This window comes from Xenopus laevis, chromosome 6L (assembly GCF_017654675.1).
Source record: "Xenopus laevis strain J_2021 chromosome 6L, Xenopus_laevis_v10.1, whole genome shotgun sequence".
In the NCBI taxonomy this organism is placed as follows: Eukaryota; Metazoa; Chordata; class Amphibia; order Anura; family Pipidae; genus Xenopus; species Xenopus laevis.
In genome coordinates this window covers 130,803,450-130,816,406 of record NC_054381.1, presented here as the reverse complement: position 1 = coordinate 130,816,406, position 12,957 = coordinate 130,803,450, and the positions used below count along the sequence as shown (strand labels likewise).

Sequence of the window (12,957 nt, the reverse complement as noted above, 5' to 3'; positions counted from 1 at the left end):
TATAAAACCTGGGGGAACAGGCTGTGCTCTATAAGGCCTGGGGGAACAGGCTGTGCTTTAAAATGCCTGGGGGTTACAGGCTGTGCTTTATAAAACCTGGGGGAACAGGCTGTGCTCTATAAGGCCTGGGGGAACAGGCTGTGCTCTATAAGGCCTGGGGGGAACAGACAGTGCTTTATAAGGCCTGGGGGAACAGGCTGTGCTTTAAAAGGCCTGGGGGTTACAGGCTGTGCTTTATAAAACCTGGGGGAACAGGCTGTGCTTTATAAGGCCTGGGGGAACAGGCTGTGCTCTATAAGGCCTGGGGGGAACAGGCTGTGCTCTATAAGGCCTGGGGGAACAGGCTGAGCTCTATAAGGCCTGGGGGAACAGGCTGTGCTCTATAAGGCCTGGGGGGAACAGGCTGTGCTCTATAAGGCCTGGGGGAACAGGCTGAGCTCTATAAGGCCTGGGGGGAACAGGCTGTGCTCTATAAGGCCTGGGGGGAACAGGCTGTGCTCTATAAGGCCTGGGGGAACAGGCTGTGCTCTATAAGGCCTGGGGGGAACAGGCTGTGCTTGGCAAGGGATAGAAATGAAAGGATAGTTGAGCATGTAGTCTGTGATGTCATTAGAGGGGTACCGCTGGTGGCTTGTGACAGGCCACTAGCTATGCCCACCCCTATCCCCCCCTCTGATGAGATCACAGATAATGATAAAGCCTGGAGGTCACAGGCTGTGTTTTATTAAACCTTAAGGAAAGGGTTTTTTTTACTTTTTAAGGCCTGGGAGAACCAGCTGCACTGTATAAGGCCTGGGGGGGAACAGGCAGTGTTTTATCAAACCTGGGGGAACAGGCTGTGCTTTATAAGGCCTGGGGGAACAGGCTGTGCTTTAAAAGGCCTGGGGGAAACAGGCGGTGCTTTATAAAACCTGGGGGAACAGGCTGTGCTCTATAAGGCCTGGGGGAACAGGCTGTGCTCTATAAGGCCTGGGGGGAACAGGCTGTGCTTTATAAAACCTGGGGGAACAGGCTATGCTCTATAAGGCCTGGGGAACAGGCTGTGCTTTAAAAGGCCTGGGGGGAACAGACAGTGCTTTATAAAGGCTGGGGAACAGGCTGTGCTCTATAAGGCCTGGGGGAACAGGCTGTGCTCTATAAGGCCTGGGGGGAACAGGCTGTGCTCTATAAGGCCTGGGGGAACAGGCTGTGCTCTATAAGGCCTGGGGGGAACAGGCTGTGCTTGGCAAGGGATAGAAATGAAAGGATAGTTGAGCATGTATTCTGTGATGTCATTAGAGGGGTACCGCTGGTGGCTTGTGACAGGCCACTAGCTATGCCCACCCCTATCCCCCCCTCTGATGACATCACAGATAATGATAAAGCCTGGAGTTCACAGGCTGTGCTTTATTAAACCTTAAAGGGAAGGGTTAACATGGGAAGATGGGGGTAGTATAACATAGGAAAGGTGGGGGGATTTTTTTTTGTTTTTTTTGTTTTGTTTTTTTAAACTTTTAACTTAAAAAGTGCAAAGCTGTGAACATGAAAAAAAACAGCTGCATAAGTTGGTAATGGCATAGAAAGCACTTGGGGATATTAAATGCAGCTGTAAGCGCTTTCTGCGGTGATGTTGGTCACAGTGCTACTAACCTGCAAGATGGTGCATTTTGGGGAGAAGTACCTTTTCTGGTGTTGTAATTGTAAGGTAGAGCAGGACAGTAAGATGGTAATTAACATTATTTGCTCACCTTTGCTGTTCTCAGAATGTCATACATTACCAGATATGCAGGATGAAGCAGTGGAGGTGCTAGTGGTGTTCTGGTGGAATGTTGCACGGTACTTGGATGGGATGACTCTGAAAAAGATACATTTTCTGTCAGTGGGTACAAAACCATATTCTTTGGTGGTCTAGTCTGACACATTAGGTTCATTAAGAAATAGAGATTTCAGAACCATAGTCTACTCCAACCTATTGGTCCCTAGAAATATCATCTCCGTTTTAAACTTTACCTTGCCGACGGCACAGCTACTCATTACTCCAGCCAGCTCGGGTCCACGTAATCGAACCCCTTGAGCATACGGGTCTCGCTGGGGTCCTCTTTCGGGAATGAGATGTATTTCCTGTTGAACCCCGTGGCTGATTCCTATGAGCAATAATAAAAGTACATGGTCATACAGAAATTATTCCTTTCAGCCATGGTGGTATTTAATATTTTAAATTGCCATTTAACAGACTGATTCCCTGAACCCCCCAAAAAAAGCTGTGTGTTTTGTCTAAACACATGCAATGTAAAACTACTTCAAATAGTATTAGTAAACCAAATCTGGTGCAAAACATAAAAGAACACTGGAGCCAATGTAAGAATAGATCCAGTACTGCTCTGGTAGTGGCTGTAAGTGGGGAGAGGTTCTGACTCCCTTCTGGGTGAATGTGATCACATCACAGTTATGCACTTACATGACTTGGTTTTATAGGAGGCTTTAATGTTCTTTTCTCCACGTTTGACCAATCGACAGTTGAAAAAAATGGGTGATCCCGGATGTTGCCATTCACCCCAAGGCGTTGGTTGGCCTTCTTCTTCAAGAGCTAAAGCAAATAATGAACATTTATTTAATAATAATATATTGCATATATTTTTCTACCTTCCATACAGTAAAACAACATATAAAATTCTATAATTGTTCCTAGGTTATGCCTTGTGACCTTGGTTGGTATCCAGAATATCATCAAGTACCAGAAGAGCTCTGCACATAAGGGCCTGGCAGATAAAATCTGGTAAGAACCAGTAGAGATCTAATATCACTAGCTCTCCTTATAATAGAGCTTAAGGCTAAACCTCTCGTTCTTGCCCGATGTCATCACTTACAACTGAATTTTGCTCTCACACTATCCCCTCACTCATGAATGCCCATCATAGAGTGACCTTCTTCTAGAGACTTTTCACCCCAGGCTGTAAATTCACTTTTTTCCTTCCACACTTGATAGAGAAGCATCTTATCTCCTACTTAGAAGCTAAACCAGTGAGGGTCATCTGACTAATGGAAACAATTTTATTATTCCTACAACAGGCCAGAGATTGGTGCTTCCTATGCCAACGTTCCTCCATAACAAATAAACTAAATACATAAAAAAACATTCTGCTATATCAAACACAAAAAGCATTTTTATAACTTTATATTAAAGGGGCTGTTCACCTTTGAGTTAACTTTCAGTATGATGTAGAGATTGATATTCTGAGAAAATTCGCAATTGGTTTTCATTTTTTATTTGTGGTTTTGGAGTTATTTTTATTCAGCAACTCTCTAGTTTGAAACTTCAGCCATCTGGTTGCTAGGGTCCAAATTATCTTAGCAACTATGCAATGATTTGAACAAGAAACTGGAATATGAATAGGAAGGCTTGAATAGAAAATGAATAATACAAAGTAGCAATAACAATACATTTGTAGCCTTACAGAACATTTGTTTTTTAGATGGGGTTAGACATTTGAAAGCAGCAAAGAGTCAGAAGAAACAGGCAAATAGTTCAAAAAACTAAATAATGAAGGCCACTTGAAAAATTACTTCGAATTAGCCATTCTATATCATACTAAAGGTTAACTTAAGGTGAACCACCCCTTTAATAGTAGTGTTTACTTTCTTTTCTGTGAATTTATTTCTATAAAAAATGAAAACTCAATAAAAATAATTGTTAAAAAAATAGTAGCATTTACTAAATGTTCATTCTGATTTTACTAACCTGTTTTATGAGGTCACGCAGTTTGGTAGAAAGGGAGTCTGGATATTCAGGCTCTCTGTTGATGACGCTTTCTACCTGTTGTTTCAAGTTTCCCTTCGGTGAGAATGGTAACCTATTGGTGGCCATTTCGTACAAGATGACTCCGAAAGACCACCAGTCAGCTCCGGCGTCGTATGGCTCCTCTAATAAAACCTTGGCAACAAATAACAGATTAGTTACCAAAAGTTCTCATACTGAGAACCCTGATTACCACATAGGATTGCAGAATGGGCAAACTGATGCTTGAATAAAGGCCAATAAAGTAGATATATAAATGTAATGACCCAGGATGGGCTGAAGGATTAGTTGTCTTTGGCAGTCCAATAAGCTCAGAGTGTTAGTGGGCCAAGTGATAGAGTGACAGGTTATAAGATGAAACAGCACCACTCGTTCATAAAATAAAAATACCTTTATTGGAACCCTTTAGGGCATTTCAGCAACGTTTTGGGTCACACCTAACCTTTAATCAAGCTTGTGGTGTGACCCGAAATGTTGCTGTAACGCCCTAAAGAGTTCCAATAAAGGCATTTTTATTTTATGAAGGAGTGGTGCTGTTTCATCTTGTAACCTGAAAGTCTATACCTGTGGATAGTGGCCACTGGGAAAACTTGTACCACGAGTAAGAAAAAGCCAGGAGGCTGTGCTGACTATCCTTGTACTTTCCAAGTGATAAAGTAACACATCAGTGTCACTTAAAATAATAAGAAATATTGTGTAAATGTACAGGAACTGAGATTCTCACCTGTGGTGCCGTGTATCCTGGTGTTCCATAATAGCCACACTGTGTGTTTACTCCATACATACCGGTGCAGACAAGGCCAAAATCACCGATCTTCACATGGCCCTGTTCATCCACCAATATGTTCTCTGGTTTGAGGTCACTGTAAGACACACATGGTTCATATTAGAATGATGTCCAGAAACACAATTATGTATAAATAGGGAAGGACTTAGAAAAGAGAATTTAGATTTTTCTTACCGATGAACGATCCCGTTCTCGTGCAGGAACTGAATACCCACCACTAATTCTGAAGCATAAAACCTTTTAGAAAAAAGAAAACACAAATCACTTTGTAGTTCTGTCTCATACCATTTAATATATGCTTGAGCAGTGTTTCTGTGTTGTACTCCAGTCTCTAGTAGCATGCAGGGTCGCCTTCAGAAATCACGGGGCCCTGTACGGCAACATTTTCTGGTCCCCCTGGTCCCCGCCCACCCTCAAGCCCCACCCCATATCTCTTTCACCCCACAGTAAAAACACCACACAGATATCAGAGCTAAAACATTGAACCCCCCTAAGCTATAAAAAGCCATTGGTGGCCAGGCAGCCCCCCCCACAAGTTATAAAAAGCCATTAGTGATCAGGGGCCCCCCCTGCAAGTAAATAAATAAAATTGATAGCCTGGGCCCCCCACCAAGTTATAAAAAGCCATTGGTAGCCTCCTTTAAGTTAAATAAAAACTTGGTAGCCAGGCCCCCCAATTTTAAAAAAATTACTTGCCAGGGTTTTCTGTCTAAGGGGATTTTCTCCTATTCAGATTTGCTGTACCCTCATTGGTTCTTTAAGGATAAGTCCAGGTAAAGCTGTACAGGGATTAGATAGGGGAAGTAGGAACTTCCCCTTCAGCCTATCCAATCCCAATGCAGCTTTACCGGGACTTATCCTTAAAGAACCAATGAGGGTACAGAAAATCTGAATAGGAGAAAATCTTGCATGCACTGCGCTGCTGTCCTATTTTCTGAGCTGGCAGCACGCTGAAAGCAAGGGGGCTCAGCTAATCAAGTAAGTTAAGCATGGCCTGGTACCCCTTAGACACAAAACCCTGCGGGCCCAGGACAACTGTCCCCCCTGTGGCCCCCTGATGGTGGCCTTGCTAGCATGTTACTTATAGTGTTACGTGACTGGTAGATATCCATTGTATTTTAGGTACTTCTGTCTCAAGGAGCTTGCTACTTACAGCACTTGCTTGTTACTCAGACGTCCTCGGTCCTCGATGATGTTCTCCAGTGTTCCGCCATTGACGTACTCCAGGGCTAGCAGGATTAGTGACTGGTTATAAAAACAGAAAGGAGAAGGTGAAGCATAGAAATGGATAGGACAAAATAGGAACATGATCATTTTAATCATTTAATACAAAAATATGCAAAACAGCATAATAATTACAACAAACTAAGATGACTCCAGGTTAGACAGAACACAATACACTAATATTAATAGCAGTATTGGTTCCACAACTCAGTATTCTAGATTATAATAATGGGTAGGGGTTTAAAGTTGGGGGCTCCCTGGAATTTTTTTGTTCCGGGCCTCCTCTGCACATAAATCCACCACACATACTCACGAGTCACCATTGACCTCCCACCACACATACTCACGGGTCACCACTGACCTCCCACCACACATACGGATCACACGGGAGCCCCCTGCCACACATACTACCGAGGAAGCTGACCCCCACTGGGCCCCATATGCATAATATGTACAGAAAGCAGACAGACCCTAGCAGAGCTCACTACCCTGTACCTTAGTTTGGAATGTTGCCATTGCCCGGCATAGAAATGGGCATCTGCTAGCAATCTGGAGAACCGATGCCTCTCGTCTGACATATTCAAAATCTTCCTCCCGCTGCTTTTCAATGATCTTGATTGCAGTTAGTTGGTTCTTGATTTTAAACGATGCCAACACCACCTGGGAAAGAAGAGCGCAAAGGAAATAAATATTACTGGGTTTCCTATATGTAAATGAGTGACTGTAGCTCCACTCATATTGGTAATTCAACAAAGGATGAGCCATAAAATATTCAGTCAATAGCCCCACATTTTTGTACTGGCAATAATGTAACAGTCAAAGGAGACAGGATGTGATAAATTAGCATGATATAGAAAGTTTTTTTTTAATTTGTTTGTGCTTTTTTAATAATAATTTATTTACCCTTTAAAAGGTAAAAGTCATGTGTGTGCTCTGCCTGGGACTGACCATCCTTCTTCAATAGGAATGAAGATTGGGGTGTCCTTTAGATAAGGGAAAATATTCTCTACAGCAAATATAGCGCATGTACTTCCACTGATCAGAGAAGAGTTTACATGTTAAATTTACATGATTAATTCTCTTGTGATTTCTGTCTCCTTTTGGTTTCATTCCAGATCATTACAATAGATTTTCCCATAGAAGTTCATCACTCACCTTGCCGAAGTTGCCTTCTCCTAGTTCTTTAATAAGGCTGTAATTTTCAATATCGAGGTACTCCGATGTTTTGGCGTCCTCTCTAACCTTCTCTTTTCCTCCTAGGGATTTGTAAAAAAGACAATGTAACTCAATTTATCCATTAAAGATACATCAAATGTTATGTTAAATAATTACAATGTCCTTATATTTAAGGTGCAGTCTTCATATCCCACTATTAATACATATCAAGAGTCTCTATTATGGTGGTATATTCCCAAATCAGTCACCAGGTACAGCATGGGGTCAAGTTGGAAAAACCAATAATTTTACAGTAGGCCCCCAGGGCAACAAAACATTATTTATAGACCATTTGATTGTAAATTACAGTCACTGTGAGCTATCTATCCATTGATGCAGTGATCTTAATGGCGTGTCTAGAGTTAAAGGGGTGGTTTACCTTAGTTAACTTTTAGTATGTTATATAATGATCAATTATAAGCAACATTTCATTTACTTTCCTTTTTTTTCTGACCCTTTCCAGCTTTCAAATGGGGGGGTCACTGACCCCATCTAAAAATGCTCTGTATAGCTACACATTTATTGTTACTGCTACTTTTGATTACTCGTCTTTCTATTCAGGCCCTCCTATTCATATTCCCGTCTCATTCTAATCAATGCATGGTTGCTAGGTTATATTGAACCCCAGCAACCAGTTTGCAGAAATTGCAAACTGCAGAGCTGCTGAATAAAAAGTTACATAACTCAAAAACCACCAATAATAAAAGTTAAAGAACAATTGCAAATTGTCTCAAAATATCACTTTCTACATCATACTAAAGGTTAACTCAAAGATGAACAACCCTTTAGTGGAGTGTTCATTGGTCATTTCTGCAGTAATATTACAAGCAAGGCTGGGGTTAAAATTTACCATAAATTACCATACAGCCATTGAAATTAATAATGAATGTATATTGGAAAGTTGCTTTGAATGACTGGGCGTGTGAGGAACAGTTTTTTTGGGTTGAACACCTCTTCAAGTCCAACTTCAATATCTTTCATATTTTTTTCTCCTTACCAGCTGGGCTCTGCTCTGGACTCTGCTCTGGACTCTGCTCTGGACTCTGCTCTGGACTTCTTGGTCTTTTCCTTCGCAGTGGATATTGCTTTCGATCCACATCTCTGTCAATTTGTTTATTCGTCTCTATTTCTTTAGTTGTAATCTTTTCTTCTGCTAAAAAAAAAAAAACGAAAATGTTACTTTGTGGCTCTTTAAGCACTAATTTAATCAGGGACTCATTTATCACTTTTGGCCATGTCATGCACATGATGTGGCTGTTTTATGTGCAACATAAGTGCTAAATTCTACTGGTACAGTTACTGATAGCAACCAATAAAGTCATTTAATTAATTTGGACTGCCAGTGCTCTAGTTCACAGCTCCCTGATCATCAGTGGAAGAAGGAAATAAATCAAAGATGGCCGTCTGTTCTACTGTGGAATACATGGACATCTTTAGAAGTTTCAGCTAGACAGGGAAGGCAAAGAGAGACAAGCAGCATTGGGAAAAGAAGAGCAGTTTGCGGTATTCTGTTTGGGAGAGGTAATCTATGCATTGATGCAGTGATCTTACTGACATGTCCGATATTGACCATTTCTGCAGTGAAATTATGGGCAAATTAACATAAATAACCATACAACCACTGAAATTTGTAATGAATGTATATTGCAAAGATGCTTGGAATATCTTTCAAGTTTTGTTCCCCTTACCAGCTGGGTTCTCCTCCGGACCTTTCAGTCGTTTGCTTCTCAGTGGATATTGCTTTAGTCGTTCTATGCAAATCCTTAAATCCTTCAGCTTTATCTTTTCTCCTGCTAAAAGAATAAAAATCACATTGTAATTTCAAATTTAGCCAGGGACTAATTCAAGGCCAGAACTAGGGGTGGGCAGAAGAAGCACCTGCCTAGGGTGCAACAATAGAGGGGGTGCTGGGCAGGTACCTGTTAAAGTGTTTTCTGTCTACCCCTAGTGCATGTTCACTGACCACTATTACTCTTGCCTCCCTCTCCTCTGTCACTCTCCCCTCTTCTCTGTCACTCTCCCCTCTCCTCTGTCACTCTCCCCTCTCCTCTGTCACTCTGCCCTCTCCTCTGTCACTCTCCCCTCTCCTCTGTAACTCTCCCCTCCCTTGCCTCTGTCACTCTCCAATCCCTTGTGCAGTGGGGGAGTGGTGTGACTAGCCGGGTTGCCTAGGGCACCTGTCGGCTTGGCCCTGGGGTCATTTATCGGCAATGTGCAAAAAATTAGTGCAAAGAGCACTTGTTGTTAAAAGGAGAAGGAAACCCCCTGGGCGCAAAACCCCTCCCCTGTGTTGCCCCCCTCCCTCCTGGCCTACCTGTCCCCCTGGGCAAATGCCCCTAACTTGTTACTCACCCCTCTGCGCAAGTCCTGTCCACGGAGTTTACAGTTGCCATCTTCTCCCACGCGCGTCTTCTTCCTGCTTTGACTGGCATCTTCTGGTGCATGTGCAGTAGGAACACTTACCGGTATGGCTCTACTGCGCATGCAGTGAATGTCACGAAGTGAAATCGGAAAACTTTATGATATTCGGCCAGCCGTACCAGTAAATGTTCCTACTGCGCATACGCCAGAAGATGCCAGTCAAAGCAGGAAGAAGACGCGCGTGGGAGAAGACTGGCAAACTCCGTGGACAGGACCTGCTCAGAGGGGTGAGTAACAAGTTAGGGGCATTTGCCCAGATGGACAGGTAGGCCAGGGGGGGGGGTTTTGCGCACAGGGTGTTTCCTTTTCCTTTAAGGGGCAGATTTATCAATGGGTCGAATTGAAATCTCCTGATTTTTTTTTAAGGCCAAAATGGTCAAATTCGACTAGGGGGTTATTCAAATTCGATTTGAGTTAAGTGAATGGGAGAGGTCCAGGGATTATTTTGGAGTTGTTTGCAGCCTTCCTGACATTCAAGTTTTTTTCAGAGAAAAAACTCGAATCAGGTTTTTAAAATACGAATGAAATTTTTCAATTCGAATTTGATTAGAGTTTTTGGTTAGATCCCATTCGCACGAGTTTGAAAAATTCGTTTTTTTCTTTTAATAAATTCTGATTGGTCGAATTTCGAGTTCATGGGAGTTTTTAAAAACTCACATGAATTTGAAATTTCAACCTTTGTTAAATGGGCCTCCCCATGTTGCAGCTGCCAGCACCACACACTGCACTTCAGCGCTAAGGAGAATACGTTTCTGTTCCTGCCTCTGCTCCTAGGATTTTTATAAATCTCCAAGTGTGAAAATGTTGTTTCTCATTGGTTGGAAAACTAGTGAGTGACAATTTGATCCTGAGTTGCAGCGGACAGGTTGTGCCTAAATGGCAAGTAACAGCTTCAGCCTAAGTGGCTACTGCCAGCCCAAGCATATGGGGGAGTGGATCCTTTCCCACATTATACAGTAAATGCCAGAGGTTATTAGCACCCAAAATATACTATATAACTTGAGAGGCAGCAGACACAGGCAACCCAAATGCATTTTATACAATCAGAGGCAGCAGAGGACATTATATATAGGGAGAGGCTGTGGTCACTGGCACAACAATTACATTATATACAGTACAAAGCAACGGTTACTGCCACCCCAATAATGTTACCTACAGTGAGACCCAGAGGTACATTAAATACAGTCAAAGGCAGTTGGCACAGGTACCCCAAGCACTTTATGGTGCCAACAGATACTGGCTCCAAAGACCATTATACCCAATTCAGGCCCTTCCTATTCATATTCCTGTCTAATTCAAATCAATGCATTGTTGCTAGGGTATTTTGAACCCTAGCAACCAGTTTGCAGAAACTGCAAACTGCAGAGATGCTGAATAAAAAGCGAAATAACTCAAAAACCACATCTAATAAAAAACTAAAACCTATTGCAAATTGTCGCAGAATATCACTTTCTACATCATACTAAAGGTTAACTCAAAGGTGAACAACCCCTTTAGTGGAATGTTCATTGGTCATTTCTGCAGTGATATTACAAGGAAGGCCGGGGTTAAAATTTATAATAAATTACCATACAGCCATTGAAATTTGTAATGAATGTATATTAGAAAGATGCTTTGAAATAATGAGCCTGTGGGGATCTGTTTTGGGTTGAGCAGCCCCTTAAGTCCTACATCAATATCTTTCAAGTTTTGTTCTCCTTACCAGCTGGGTTCTCCTCTGGACTTCTCTGTCTTTTTCTTCTCAGCGGATATTGCTTTAGACGTTCTATGCAAATCCTTAAATCCTTCAGTTGTATCTTTTTTCCTTCTAAAAAAATAAAAATCACTTTGTGACTCTCTAATTTCTAATTTAGTCAGGGCCTAATTGAAGGACAGAACTAGGGGTGGGCAGAAGATGCACCTGCCTAGGGTGCAAAAATAGGGGGCAATATGCAAAAAATGATTGCAAAGAGCATATGTTGTATAAATGTTGCAGCTGCCAGCACCACACGCTGCACTCTGGGTACAATTGCTCGGAATTGAGTGTGAAGGGGCACAGGTTTCTATTCTTGCCCGTGCTCCTAGGGTTTTTATAAATAAAGTGTGAAAATATTATTTCCAATGGTTGGAAAACTGGTGAGTGACAATTTGATCCTGAGTTGCAGCGGACAGGTTGTGCCTAAATGGCAAGTAACAGCTTCAGCCTAAGTGGCAACTGCCAGCCCAAGCATATGGGGGAGTGGATCCTTTCCCATATTATACAGTAAATGCCAGAGGTTATTAGCACCAAAAATATACTATATAACATGAGAGGCAGCAGACACAGGCAACCCAAATGCATTTTATACAATCAGAGGCAGCAGAGAACATTATATATAGGGAGAGGCTGTGGTTACTGGCACAACAATTATATTATATACAGTACAAAGCAACGGTTACTGCCACCCCAATAATGTTACCTACAGTGAGACCCAAAGGTACATTAAATACAGTCAAAGGCAGTTGGCACAGGTACCCCAAGCACTTTATGGTGCCAACAAATACTGGCTCCAAAGGGCATTATACCCATTGAAAGGGAGCGCACACTAGTAACCAAAATATATTGCATACAGTAAACATTATATAAAGGCACACATAGTAACCTACATATAGTGATGCCTATAAAAATATATTAAACATTAAAAGCCAATGCTTTTTGCCCAAGCAATTTATGGTGCCAACAGACACTGGCACCATAGGGCACTATACACACTGGAAGTGCATAGTAGAACTCTAAATATGTTGTATACAGTAAACATCATATACAGGTACTCATAGTACCCTACACATATTCATTTAGTAGTGTCTCATGCTCAACTACTACATCAAACACAGGGAGAGACAGTTGGCATAGCTGCCCCAAGCACATTATATTCTAGAAACCAAAGGACACTGGCAACATAAATGCACTGGAAGGAGAGCATAGTGATAGCCAAAAAATATTGTATACAGTATACATTATATACAGGCACTCATACTACCATAAATATATTCTATACAATAAACATGATATACAGATACTCATAGTACCATTCATATAGTGGTGCCTCAACTATATTAAACATGAAAAGTCAATGGTGTTTGCCCTCCAAGAACATTACATACAGTAAAAAGTAGAGGACATACACTCCCTATGTTTTTTATACAAAATGACAGGTGGGGGCACAGTCTTTGCATATTTAACACATGAGTTACAGGTTATATAATTATATTCTTAAAGCAATGCATTTTGTGTTTCGTCTCCTTACTAGTTGGGTCCTCCACTGGACTCTCTGATATTCTCCTCTTCTTCTCCATTTTTCTTCTTTTCCAAGGATGTTCTTTCTTCTTCTCCTGCTTTTCTTCTTCCTCCGCAATACAAACTCACCTTACTGCTCAAATCTCTTCTTCTATCGCTGTAATCTCCAAAAACTCTCTCCAACTCACACAAGCTCCCTGCAGTCACTCCACACTGGCTAAATGACAGTTATGACAGTTGGCTCCTGAGAGCTGGTGTTTGAGTGGCATGTGCCAGTTG

The 12,957-nt window shown here is 41.9% G+C and overlaps 1 protein-coding gene across 1 annotated transcript; it reads right to left on the bottom strand.

Annotated features, from left to right (window-relative positions):
- Positions 1-1,378: 1,378 nt before the first annotated feature.
- Positions 1,379-12,737, bottom strand: LOC108717411 (protein kinase C delta type-like). Its single transcript, XM_041565666.1, has 13 exons — positions 12,689-12,737; positions 11,125-11,259; positions 8,690-8,794; positions 7,999-8,154; positions 6,942-7,042; positions 6,282-6,446; positions 5,716-5,807; positions 4,737-4,799; positions 4,500-4,638; positions 3,719-3,910; positions 2,438-2,566; positions 1,990-2,123; positions 1,379-1,834 (listed from the first exon to the last, which is right to left on the bottom strand). Exons 1-12 carry the CDS (start codon positions 12,735-12,737, stop codon positions 2,013-2,015), a joined length of 1,437 nt encoding a protein of 478 aa, XP_041421600.1. The 3' UTR covers positions 1,379-1,834; positions 1,990-2,012.
- Positions 12,738-12,957: the final 220 nt, after the last annotated feature.

Excerpts from the sequence above, each read along its gene's own strand:
- LOC108717411 (XM_041565666.1), bottom strand. The coding sequence starts at position 12,737 with ATGGAGAAGAAGAGGAGAATATCAGAGAGTCCAGTGGAGGACCCAACT. Across the intron at positions 7,043-7,998 it reads TCCAGAGCAGAGCCCAGCTG|GAGGAAAAGAGAAGGTTAGA; the intron begins GTAAGGAGAAAA and ends ACAAATCCCTAG. Across the intron at positions 4,639-4,736 it reads GAGAACGGGATCGTTCATCG|TGACCTCAAACCAGAGAACA; the intron begins GTAAGAAAAATC and ends TGTGTCTTACAG.